We start from the raw sequence: 13,975 nt of genomic DNA on the forward strand, positions 1-13,975 counted from the left end.
AATTCACAAGAAAAATAAATCAAAGAAGAAGAAAGAGTACATGAAGTTATCAGAAAAAAAGTGAGTTTGAGGGGAAGGAGTGGACATGGATTTGATCAAAACACCTTATATGCATACATGAAATTCTTAATAAATAATTTTTTAAAAACTTATTTTCCACTGCTTATAGATAAGATTTAATTTTAAATGTGAATTCAAATGTAAGACTTAATTTCTTTTCTTTTTTCTTTTTATTATTTTATTATTTTTATTATTGATTTATTTATTTTACATGAATGGGCACTATGCCTGCATATGTGTAAGTGCACATTTACAGTGTAGTGCCTGCAGAGAACAGAAGAGGGCATTAGATCCTCAAACCTAGGTCTTCTGCAAGAACAGCCAGTACTCTTAACAGCATCTCTCCAGCTCCTATTTTATTGTATTTTATTTTATGTGTATGAATGTATTGCCTGCATGCATGTGTGCACTCATGACATTCAATGTCCGTGGAGGTCAGAAGAGGATGTTGGATCCCCTGGAACTGATGTTACAGGTGGTTGTTAGCCACCACATGGGTGCTGGGATTCAAATCTGGTTCTTCTGCAAGAGTAATCAGTGCTTTTAACCACTCAGACATCTCTCCAGTCCCTTAATTTTTCTTTTATGAGATAAGGTCTTGCTATGTAGCCTTGGTTAGACTCCAACTCATGATCCTCCTGCTTTAGCCTCCTAAGTGCTGAGATTATAGGCTGTATCATTATGCCCAGCTAGATTTAATTCTTCTTATCCAGGGCTCTAAAATATCTAGATATAAGCATCATATATAGTAAATATTTGTTCACTAAATGATGTTTTCAAAAAGCCAGTAGTCAAATTCTTGTGATAAATGGACTGGTAGGCTGGAGGGCCTGGATTTCAGAGTTCAACACCAGAGTACCTAGTACCTGCATTCACACTGCATATAAGGAAGGTGAGAGATAGCATGGTGGAACTACTTAGTGATAGGAGCAGGGTTATCCCAACTTCTTGGTCAAGGCTTTGTGGCCACACCTGCTTTCTCCTAGCTTCAATCAGAATCTTACTTCTCTGTATGGAGTTACTCAAATTTAGGGGAAAATCTGGTTTTGAAGCTAAGTGGAATTCTGTATTCCAAGTCATAATTGAACTGTTGGATTTGAAGTTTAAATAAAGAGCTCAGACATTATTGATGGTTTAAGTCTATGTTTCCTTTTTCTGGGTTCTGATACCATCATATCTCAGTAGAGTGCACATGTCTTAGGTCAAAAATATTAGCTCTTTTCCTGTCTCTTATTTTGGGTTAGAAATAATATTTCCTCAGAAAAAATAAAGCTTCAATGTATTTACATATTTCCTATGGCCCCTGTGTACTATGATAGCATTATGCACTAGTTATAAGAGAGACCACACAAGTGGTATTCTCCTACTCTGTACAGGAACTGTTTACCAAGCCCTGGTCTATATGAAATCCAAGCCACCAAGAAATGGACACATTCACACAGTCAACCAGCTGTTAGAGCAACACATCAACAACCCCTGCATGGCTCACACAGCACTATCTCCATTAAATGTGTTCTGCTTTATCATATAGGATGTGCAGTATGAAGATACTATTTGTGTTAATGAAAAACTGGGTTATGTGCTGATGCCGAGTTGGACCGTGTTATTCTGCTCTTTTTTTATCACTTTCAGAAAGGAAAACTAAGACAATGAACTCACCTGTATTGATAGACCTCACAGTACCAGGGTTGCTGCTTCACGAAGAGAAATGCACACACCTGTACAATGCAGGTGAAACAGGAATTCAGAAATACAGAGAGCAGCAACTGTGGAGAAAGAAGTTGTCCTGCTGGTCGATATGGAGCGAGCTTTGGGTAGGCATGATTCAAACTCACTAAAAAAGACAAGTATTTTTTTTTGTCACAAATTCGTCTTTGAGAACAAAAGATTGAGATACACATTATCTTGAGTCTCATATTAAGATTCAGCTTGAGAAAACATGAATTGAAGGTTTAAAGTTACACAAAGCCAATTATGTAGCTGTATGTCCGTATCCGCCACCTTTGGCCTTCACCAATGCTTTTGTTCCATTTCCAGAAGTAACATATAATAGGCTGAAAAAATCCTATAATTAATATATTTACTGGATCACATGATAGTCATACTTTTTCTAGTGACTCATCAGAGTTGATGTGTAAAAACAGAAGATGGCTTTCCCATGGGATGGACAGTACCAATATCTCTCAATAATGATGGGAAAATGGAGTGTTGGGATGGGAGAGTATGCAGGCATCTACCTGGACTAATTTTCATATGCTAATTAAAAGAAAGCACCTGCTCTGTTATTCACCAATATTCTCCATGTACTTCGATGCGCCAGGCAATGCAGTAGATGTTCCCGGTGTGCTGTTTCTTTCTGAATATCCATGGAAACTGGGGGAGAGCTTGCTACTGCACATTCCTTTTGGTTCAATGGAGGTGAAGGGGCCCATGGAAACATTATTTCTAGATAACACTGTTAAAAGAAATTGCATATTTGACCCCAGGAATTTTTTGGCATTTAAAGTGTTTGGGAACGGCAAATTCAAAAGCACGTGTTTCTGTGAAGACGACTACATCCTGCTTAGATGCTGCATGTTCTAACAAACTGGTGAGCATGAGATGTGCTCTGATTTCATGACGGAGTAGGAAAGAAGTATGAGGCCAGCAGTTCAACATCACACCCAAGATTTATATGAGTTGTGTTTCCATCCTTATCTTATCTTCCTTCCCACCCTTTCTCAACTTATTTCTGGTCTTTGTTGCTGCTGCTGCTGTTTTCACATACAATGAAAAAAAGGAGAGTACACACACCTAGGCTTAGGCTTATGCATATATAGTTAGGCAGGGCAGCAGCGAATCAGTGTAGTTTGGAATAATAAAACCATAAAGTGGATCTCTATTCAATATGTGGTCTGGGATAATGATGTAAACACTCTGATTTGTCACTTTTTCATGTAAAATATGAGAACACTATAATATATAAATGGTCCTCAAAGGCCCTTCTAACTCATTTAATCTAAATCTCTATGACTACCTAAGGCTTTGCTACTGACATTCAATCTATGTCTCCCCAGCAGAGTGCTAGAAGCCATGAGGAATGGAGAAATGTGAAAGGTATTTTATCTGTCACCTAAGTTCTGAGTCCAGTGGAAGACACAGTGACTATGTAATACAGAATGTGGTGGAGCTTTGCCCCCAGCTCCCAAGACATTTGCTGGGTTTTGTGAATATTTTCCTTTTCATAGTGGACCCTGACAATATGTGTCAAGCTGACTGATGGATGGTTTGAAGAGAACTGGTGTTAACAATGTTACTCAGGAATGGAGCTGGCAACACCCCAAAGACCAGCTCCAAAGTTGGCGCTTCAAGCCACATACCTGCCTGAGATGGAAGAGGAGAGGCATGCTGGAGAGTGATTCCATCCTTGAGACAGATAATTTAACTACCTCCCCCTGTATTTCCTCAGTGTAGTTTGATGGATCTTGTTGAAGAGGACAGACGTGTTACTAGCACAGATTTCCACACAGACTAGGGTAGACTGAACTTCAAGATGTGCATGCTCTCAACTGGTTTCCTTCCTGACATCATATTATTTTTTCTTTGATTTTCTGTTTAATATGCCACATCTTACCTTATTTGCTGTACCTTTTGTCTTAAAATCTTACAGGAACAAAGTATGATATGTATAGGTTAGTAAATAAATAAATTGTGATGATATTCCCATTTTCCTGGGGACGTGGAAATATAAGGAGCCTTGATGAGAGCACTTTTATAGAAACTGTATCCAATGATCATTGACTTTTAAAGGCAGCAGATAGACATTCACTGCTCAGCTTTGAAGTTATGACTTGACTCTCTGATCTGGCCTAATTACACTTCAAATTGTGTCTCCTGCTGCTTCTTTTCACTTAACCCTACAGTGTGGTCAAAGTGAAACAATCATAGTCCAAATTTATCTACAGTCTTTGGTTCATGCTGCTTCCTTCTACTTGAAATGGCCTTCCTGGGAGGGAGAGGAGATAGAACGCAGTGATATAAATGGGGAGTAATGGAGAAGGAAGGGTTAAATGTGGTGGAGAATGGGAGGACACAGCAGAGGAGGGGGTATGGGGAGGGATAACTAACACTAATGGCTTTTGGGAAAAGTCCTGTATAACCCTACCAGTATAGAAGCTTCATAAAGTATATAGATGTACAATATAAAAAGAGTTTAAGTGGAACTACCTTATGATGAGGAGAGAACATCCCACCAGGCACCATAAGATCACAAATAAAGCTTTGAAGTCTGTGGCTCAGTGCCAGGAATGGACTCTATCTTTAGAAGCTGTTGACCAGAGTTCCCATAGACCCTCAAAATATACTGGCTATAGCCCTTGCTATTGGTTACCCACCAGACCATGATAGTAAAACCCTATTCCTGAAGACACTATATACTTGAGTCATAGAACAAAGAAGGACAAATCGAGCTGGCACAGACCTCAAAGCTTCATCTCTACTGGCTAACTTTCATAATGCTGTAAGGTGCTATGAATGCTACTTGAAGAGAAAAGCAATCATAAGTTGCGAGTTAAAATAACTGGCCTGGCAAGATAAGCCCACTATGCAATAGTGGCACAAATGTTATGTGAGTAACCAAGTGTTTTCTGATTAGATTCAAGGTCTTCTTCACAATATGGAAGCCATATCTGGCATTGATATCAGACCTAAGAACATGTGGCTAGATAGGTCACAGACCATAGGGTAGAACCTCCAACTATTATTCTGCTAAATGGACATAGCATTAAATCAACTCAAATGACTTATTGTTATACCCATAGATAAATGAATCTCTCAGCTCTCACCAGAAAATCTTGTTCTTGTAGCAGATGATGACTAACACTAGAGACCCATGCTGGTCAACATGCAGAGAATAAGAGATCGTGCAGTGCTTAGCACTGAATGGGATACCCATATCAAACCTTTCCCTCCTGAGACTCAGGGATTATTGTAGGAGAGGGGGCAGAAAGACTGTAAGTCTCTGGTTATGAATGATCAGAAGGAGACAGTGCTTTCCAGACAGCAGGGAAGTTGCTCATATGAATTCTCAGCAATGATGACAGCGTTCACAAACATCACATAAGCTCAAGCCAGACAATTTACAGCAAAGAGGTGGGGAAATGGATAGGAATTCCCTGGGCCTAGCTGAGGAGCTATTGACAGCTGACAGCTGTTGGGGGAAGGAGCAGGTTCTCTCTGAGGGTGTGACACTGGGAAGGTGGAAAGCTCCGGGGGATGAACTCACACTGAAGGGCATTTGGGGACACAAACTAGACTCAATAGGGCTTAAAAAATAATAGAGGACATGAAATCAGGCAGGGCATAGTAAGAGGGGTATACATAGGGGAGAGGTCTGAGTATGATAAAAATACATTGCATGAAATTCCCAAAAATTCAATAAAAATATATTTTAAGCTGAGCGTGGTGGTGCACGCCTTTAATCCCAACACTTGGGAGGCAGAGGCAGGCGGATCTCTGTGAGTTCAAGGCCAGCCTGATCTACATAGTGAGTTCCAGGACAGCTGGGGCTACAGGGAGACCCTGTCTTTGCAGATCATATGGTATTGTACAAAAGAGATTCCAAGATCTCACCAGAAAACTTCTAGAAATTATCAACATTTCAGAAAAGTGGTAGAATACAAAATCAACTTGCAGAAAAATCAGTAGACTTTCTATATACCAATAACAAGCATTCTGAGAAAGAGATCATGGAAACACTCCCAATCACAATATTCACAAAAAATCTAGGAATAAATCTAACCAAAAAGGTGAAAAAAGTTATTATTTTTTAAAATTATGTTTATGTGTGTGTATCTGTGTGTAAGTTTGTGCATGTGAGTGCAGTACCCACAGGGCCAAGAGAGGATGCCAGATCACCTGGAGTGGGAGTCACAGGCAGGTATGAGCCACCTGACATGGGTTCTGGGAGTAGAGCTTGGGTTCTCTACAAGAGCAGTACATATGCTTAACAGCTGAGCCAGCTCTTCAGTCCTAATCAAAAGATTTTTGAAGTCTACCATCCTTCCTGTCTTGGTGTCCTGTCTTCTTCCTTGAAGCTACCTCTGATATTTCTCTTCTGTCTCCAGTGCTATCTCTTTTCTAATTCCAGATTATCAGAGGAAAAAAAAAAGTCCTTTTTCTGAACTTCCAAAGCATGTGCTGTTATCAAGCCACTCTACGTTGAAAGTGTGTCTCATCCATTCATGTACGTAACCTGCTTCCCGAAACTCTCTAAACCTGAGCCACCAGCCTTTAATGTGCCACATAGCTATGTGCCTAACATGGAGTAAGAAAAGAAGCTGCTGTGAGAGGGTGCTTTCCTGTTGGGTGGAGTTTTGCTGGCCTGCATATTTGAGGACAGTGAATGATAAGTGCCAATTTAGCATGAGGAGAGATGATAGTGATGTCTCTGTAGATCTTGCAAAGGAGGTTCACACTCGTTCTTCCATTATAAACATGCTCCCTTCTCTACCTGATTCCACAGAAGAAAACTACAGTGATTATCAAGGGATACTTTCAGGAGAATTGAAAGGAGTAGCATAAAGTCTTGCCTTTGTCTCAGAATTGTCACAACCCAATGAGAGAGAGTCATAAGAAGTATTCAACAAAGTCTGGAAATGATATTGAGAGAACATTCTGGCCTTCCTCAACCTTCACGGTAGCAAACAGGAAAGAAAGGAAAGGGACGCTGTACATCTTTTATTTTGTAGGTGAGGTAGAAGCCATGGAACTTATACAGGCCAGAATTAGCCTAGCAAGAAGCTTCCCAATAAGGCAGGCTGCACAAGTCTTTGGGGTGTGTGACTGCAGATGGCATTTGAAGAAATGATTCCTGGCGGGGGGGGTCGAAAGGAGAGAGCATTCACTCATGTCAGAGAGATGGCCAGAACAATCCCCAGGGAAGCTCTGCAGAGCTTACCAATGAGCCCTGTACAAACTGCCTGAGCTCAGACACCTGCCATGTTAGGAGGCATTTGCCAGGAGGGAACTACAGCACTCAGTGTTAAACAAGAACAGCTTTTCTCTAGTTGCACCTATTTCCTGAAGTGGGGTGAAAAAGTAGGTGATGACATAAGGGAAGTACAGTGAGAGCCATGCCCTCGCCCACTGCTAGCACCAAGGCATAGGCGGGCCTAATCCAGAAGAAAAGCTATGAATTGGATAAAAACAGGAAATATTCATTTGAAGTCCCTGGATTTCTGGCACTGGAGAGATGGCTCAGCAGTTAAGAACACTGACTGTTCTTGCAGAAGACCCGGGTTTGAATTCCAGTACCCACATGGCAGCTAACAACCCTGTCCATGACTCCAGTCCCAGGGGATCCAACAGACTCTTCTATCCTCCGTGGGTATTGCATGATACGGGTGCACTTACCTACATGCAGACAATACACACATACATATAAAATAATAAATAAAATATAAAAAATAAAGTCCTTGGATTTCTTATATCTAAAGATGAGATCATTATAACCTGAACTGACCAGCAAACAATCTGCCTGTGGGACGACTAAGATTACAGGGATAGGAAAACAATGCTTGAAAACAGAGGATAAAAAACAAACAAAAATAGCAGTTTCCAACCTCTACCCTCATGATCACTGATTTCCTCAGACTTCAGCCCATTTATTGAGTCAGCTATGCTGTTGTTGAATAATAATCGGATAAAATGCTGTTCTCCTCATAGAATAGTATGCTTCTGATTTATCACTTTTGTGAGACCCTCATCTCCTAGAAGTAGTTACAGCAGTGCATGGAGTCATTTCAATATCCTCTTGAGCCCATGCTCAGAGGAAAGGCTGTTTCACAGGGTAACCAGCTGGCATGAGAGTCAGCAGGTTACCATGGCAAAGAGTATAAAGTAGCTCTACCTCCATGGCAGTCACCTCCAGAACGAATAGGCAAGTAAGTGTGGGGAACACCCAGAATAACTTGCTCAAGGTCTCCACCAATTCTGAAGCAAAGTAAGAACTGTTGCCCATGTTTAGGGGTTGCTAAAGACTCCATTCTAGCTGAACACATTTGATTCTTTTCAAATCACCAAGATGGCAGTGCAGTGAGACCGTTCAGCTGCTTCTGAGTCCCTCTGTGCCCTGTACTGTGATGTGCACTTCATAAGCTTCATTTTGTCTGACCTACTGAGCCCAATGAGAGTCTTTCATGATGAGTTCATTACTTATTTCTTAAATAGCATGCCAAAGGCCACAGAGGTTGGGAGTGCTAGGAGAGAGCCATGGCCTTCACCCAATACGGTCTGCTAGCTTAGTTCGTGGAATCGCCTGTTCTTTTTCATTTTAATATCATTCACACATAAATTATGCAAATTGCTTAAAAGCACCCAATATTATAGAGGGAATATCACTGATTCAAAATTATTCAGTCATATGAATGTTAATAACATATAGAAAAATATTTAATGAACTCCGAATAGACATTTCAACTCTTATAATCAAAATTGATATTACTTATATCTCAGATACTGGTAAATTTTGTCATTGTGTGGATATAATAAATGACTTCAATAACACTTTTGTGTTTTACGATGCTACCTGAAATTGTCAAGGTTGTTAGTATTCTTTGGTGCCTGATAGTTTATCTGTTATTTTTCATAACACGTCACTGTTGAACGAAGAAATGGAGGTGACAGTGCCATATTTTGTGTTCTCTGTTGGGGTAGTCACTTTTCTCACTTCGTAAGAGTTAGTATCAAGCCTCGTGTTCCTGGATCAGAAACACTTTATAAGTGTCATCTCAGAAGTAGGAACTGAGCAACAGCTGCTGTAAGCTGAACCTTACTTTGGAGAGAATCGTACTAGAATAAAATGTAAGCGTTCGCTTTCACACACTGAAAACCTAGCAGAAAACTAATTTCATGTCAACATGAAACACAACTGAATAACAGAAAGCGACTTATGGGTTTAAAAGATTCCCTTTTTGGCTTTCTTATGCATTTTTCTATGTACAAGATACAAAACTACAAAAACTCAGAATATTTGACAAGTTCTTGAGGCAAAGAGCTGTTTATTATCAGAATATTTTACTGCCCAGTCTAGAGACTCCAAGCTTGAAATAACTCCTAATATCACGTTCAAAAATATCATAGGCAATGAGGTTTTGGTAGTTGGGGTGCTATTTTCTTAAGAAGTTCTTTGTATGTTTCTAAAATTTCATATACAGATACAAGCAATGCATTTTGCTTAGCTAAAGAACTTACTTGTTAGGCAGACCATCAAAGTGATGGCTACATCTTGCATGAGATACTGGTAATTCCCAAAAAGTTGAAGTTGCTGAAAAAAAAAAGAAAAAGTATGTAATGCTGAGTGAGATGCACAGAGGAACATTACATAGCAATGGTCAAATCAGGAGTCCTTTAATAACAGCCAGCAGTCAGAGAGGGGGCTAATGACCAAAAGAACTCGCAACCCCGAGGAGAAGCAAGGCAGGGTTTACAAAGCTTAAAGCCATAATTACATCATGCCAGGGGAAAAATCCAATAACCATAGTTACATCAAATCACCATAGTTACACCAGACTAGAGGCAGGTAAGTTAACAAAGAGATTTTCAGGTAACAAAAAGTTTCAGTTAGGCTGGGTGGGACTGCTACCTGAACATGCCACCCAGCTACTTAATAAGTTTCCCAGTATTGTAGAAACATGTACTCCCTGAAACTGCCTGAATAAGATGTTCTACCTGGCTGGCTGCAGTAGGAAGGGCTGGGCAAAAACAGATGGTAAAGCAAAAGTCAGCTAAAACAAAATGGAGTTAATTTTGTAGTTTTGCCATTTAAGTACAAATTGGCACTAACACCACAATGTATCAGTATAGTACAATATTCTTTTTTTAATTCTTCTTGGGCCTTTTTGAGACAGGGTCTCCCTGTAGTGGGGCTGGCCTGGAACTCACTATGTAGACCAGGCTGGCTTCAGACTCACAGAGATCCACCTGCCTCTGCCTCCCAAGTGCTGGGATTAAAGGTGTGCCCCACTATGCCTGGCTGTACAATATTCTTGTAAAGCACTAGCAGGAAACTGTTATTTCTTTCTTCTGTTCAAAAGATAATACAAACCTACATTCATCAGCATTTAATTAGACAAAATGAACCCAGTAACTTTTTTCCCAGTGTTTAACCGAAGTCTTTATTTGCAGTGGCTCAGTCAGTGCAGAGGCCACCTCCTATTGGCCACATTAACTCTCAGCCTATACCACTAAATCCTCAACACAAGATATCAAAGTGTGAAAGTCCCTAAGAGAACAGTAAACAAAAGTTGAAGTCAGTGCCTCAATTTACTCCACCCTCGTTGGTCTCCATTCTTGACTATGGATTGAGTTCACAACATAGTGCTCTTGGACCCCAATCATGTTCACAAACTGAACAAGGGCACTTCCCTATGTAAACCCATTGCAGACTTCAGTCTGCTTTCTTAAGTTTTGGGTAGGCACAGAACTTAACTTTTCAGTTCACATTTTTGGAGCTGAAATAGTTAAGCATCAAAGTCAAATCATTACTCTTCTGGAACTTTCCTTCTGGACCTTTTGTGACAAGGCCTCTGTATCTGCTTCCTATCTAAACTGTAATCTGATTCTGAACACATTACAGATTTCCCTATATGGAAATATGACAGGCCTTTCCAAGAGTCATCTTAGTCACCAGAAGCTTCTGGGATGAGGTCATAAGAGGATGCTCTCATACAGCTCTAGACAACTAGAGTGGATGACTTCTCAGTGAAGTGTGATTCCTGCTCCACCTGTCGACATGTCAGCTCTGCTTTCTACTTTATGAAATGCGGCAGTAGGCACATGTGTTCCTCACATTCCCCAACTCTTTCTGTGTTTTTTATTTATGTGTTGTGCGTGTGTGTGTGTGTGTGTGTGTGTGTGTATGTGTATGTGTGTGTTTTATTGAAACAGAGTCTCTCAATGAATCTGGAACTTACCAATTGGCCAGACTGGCTAGCCAGCAAGTTCCTGGGATCTTCCTGTCTCTGCCTAGCACTGGGAGTGCCAACATCTCAACTTTTTATGTGGGTACTTGGGATCTGAAAGTAGCAAGCACTTTACCCACTGAACCATCTCCCTAGCCTCTATTTATTTCTTCTTAGCATTTTCCCTCCTAGTGGTAAAATCACATACATGAGGAAACAGTGTGAATGAAAGTCCCCCCAAAAATACATGCATCTTCAAACTGATTATGCAAGGTTGATCAATTGATTAGAACCTCAATGATAGTAGAGAGTTTGGAATACTGGAGGTCTAGTGCCTAATTACAGTTTATCCTGGGCTATCTTTAGCTTCCTAAAGAGCCATGCCTTGTGTTTGACCTAACATCCTGTGACTTATAGTTAAAAACATTTGGGAATGTATTAACCTAACCAAACCCTAACATCTACTTAAAGTTAAGTAGGTCTAAGGATGCAGTCAGACAGCATCTACGACCTGTAGCAGAGTTCTTCCCACTTTGCTCTAACCCACCTCTCTGATGTCTCCACCAATATATTTGAAAGTGTCTTGATTTATGATCTTTGTCCTGTTATTATAAAAATTTCGTGAAACTGTTTCCACGTTGGAACATGGAATTTGGGGTAACTTGAATCTGTGCTCCTGGGCCATGGTTACTCATATTTGGCTCCAGAACAAGCTCTTATCCCCTTTGAGGTGAGGGTTGTACCTTTGGGTTGACAGGAGCAAGAAATGTCCAACAGGAGTTTTAGATTTTGCTCTAAGAATAGCTTCCATAGAACCATGGAAACCTCAAAAACCAGCAAGTCTAACTTCCAGGAGGCAGGAGCTGGCCAAGGTCAAGATACACTTTGTGTTTTGGATGGAGATAGACCTTGAATCATGTTTCCTGGTTCTCAGTTTAGTTCTTATCCCTATCCCTCCCCACCCAGTGGCCCTTAGCCCACTGTGCTTGTCCTTGCAAGCAAATAAACTTCTCTGTGGTCTCCTCATTCACTTCTTTTTGTTTTTTCTTTTTTCTTTGATGAGACAAAGTCTTACTATGTAACCCTGACTGGTCTGGAATTCTCTATGTAGGCCACCCTGATTTTGAACTCACACCAATTCACCTGCCTCTGGCCACTGAGTGCTGAGATTAAAGGCGTGTGCTGCCACACCAGGCCCTTATTCACCTTTTTTTTTTTTTTTTCTTTTTGGTCTTTTTGAGACAGGGTCTCCCTGTAGCCCCAGATTTCCTGGAACTATGTAGACCAGGCTGGCCTTGAACTCACAGAGACCCACCTACCTCTGCCTCCCAAGTGCTGGGACTAAAGGTGTGTGCCACCACACCTGGCCCATATTCACTTCTTAAATATCCCCAAAAGCAATAAAATAGTTTTTTTTTTCCCTCCATGTTCTTTAAGCCTGTTGGATCACTATTATTGAAATAATGAAGATTATTTTCAATCTATACAGTTTTTCCACATAGCTAACTAACTTTTAAATGAGTCCTTTTTAAGAGTAAATTTCAGTTTTAAAGAATTGCTAATCTTTTGCTGATGATATGTCTGTGTTAAATTCTGAGTAGGCTTAAGAGTAAGGCCTGAGTATGGGAGATTTTTAGCATTCCAGTCATTCTAAATAAAATCCAGCAACTTCTCTTCCTTTTTATCTCTTTTGAGTCTTTTGCCAAAAATATTCCACAGTTTGAGACAGATCCATTTCCTGCTGAGTTATATTTAGGCTTCTTTGAAGCTCTCTTTATACACCAAGGGAAGAAACAGGGGCTTACAGAGGTCAAGAGTCTCAGGTTATCCAGAGAAAACAAACACCCTAGAAAACAGATCCACAGCTAGTGACTTCCAGCCCCACATTTCACAAAGCACACCAGGTTCCCAAGTTTGTAGGCTCCTCTTTCTAAGCAATGCCATATATTTATAGAACATTCAATCCTGCATGGGAGCCACATCCCAAAGCATAAACCAGGGGTCTAAGTACAATTAGAACAGAGAAGAAATAATCTTGACTCATACCCAGTAGAGAAGTGATGTTCCAAAAAACTGGATGATGCCGTACATGGTCAAGTATTTAAATACACCAAAAGATGAAACCAGAGCAGCCCGGCCTTCCCTGTTTAAAATAAACAAGCACAAACACCTGATTATATACCCTATACATCACCTAGTTGTCTTTGTATTTCAAAAAGGAGTTCTGTTTTTTAAATTAATTTCTTCTTTGAAAATTTCACATCAGCTAGTTGTGGTTCCATGTTAATCACCTGCTGCATAAGGAGGCTTCTCGGGTAAGAGTTAAGAAATGCATTAATCTGTGGGTGTACAGTAAATCATTAGGGGGTCATTTTAATATATATTTATTTAGCAGAATAATAGTATTAGGCTCTCCCCTATGGCCTGTGACCTCTCTAGCCACATATTCCTAGGCCTGATATCAATGTCAGGTATGGGATAGAGAGTAAGAAACTGCAGAGTGATTACCCCTGAATTGGACACCTGTATCACTTCTGCCTCCAAAGGCTCAGGGATTATTGCAAAAAAGGTGACGAAAAGATGGTAAGAGCCAGAGGTGGTGGATGACCACAAAGAAACAGTTTTCCAGTCCACTAGAAAGTTACTTATGTGAACTCGCAGCGATGGTAACATGCACATGTCCCATGAAAGCTCAAGATAGACAAAATCTCAGCACAGATGTTGGGAAGTGGGGAAGAAATCCCAACCCTACCTCAAGAACTATTGGCAACCAATGGTTGCTGCGAGGGAGGCGGCCAGTCTCGTTTAAGGGTGAGACTCTTGGCAGGTTGACCAGGCTAAGAGGATGAACCCACATGAAAGAGCATTTGGGGACACACACATTTGACTCTATGGGAGATAGATGATAGATAGATGATAGATAGATAGATAGATAGATAGATAGATAGATAGATAGATAGATAGATAGACATATA

At 40.4% G+C, this 13,975-nt stretch overlaps 1 protein-coding gene across 1 annotated transcript in view; it reads right to left on the reverse strand.

Moving 5' to 3' along the window:
- Positions 1 to 13,975, reverse strand: part of Atp13a5 (ATPase 13A5) — a 129,007-nt gene that overhangs the window by 15,264 nt on the left and 99,768 nt on the right. The window contains exons 24-26 of the mRNA XM_008839020.2: positions 13,047 to 13,143; positions 9,292 to 9,364; positions 1,720 to 1,894 (exon numbers count right to left, since the gene is read on the reverse strand). Of these exons, the coding sequence (XP_008837242.1) occupies positions 1,720 to 1,894; positions 9,292 to 9,364; positions 13,047 to 13,143 (345 nt within the window). The remainder of the gene's footprint in view (positions 1 to 1,719; positions 1,895 to 9,291; positions 9,365 to 13,046; positions 13,144 to 13,975) is intronic.

This window comes from Nannospalax galili, unplaced genomic scaffold (assembly GCF_000622305.1).
Source record: "Nannospalax galili isolate Female #2095 unplaced genomic scaffold, S.galili_v1.0 scaffold599, whole genome shotgun sequence".
Classification (NCBI taxonomy): Eukaryota; Metazoa; Chordata; class Mammalia; order Rodentia; family Spalacidae; genus Nannospalax; species Nannospalax galili.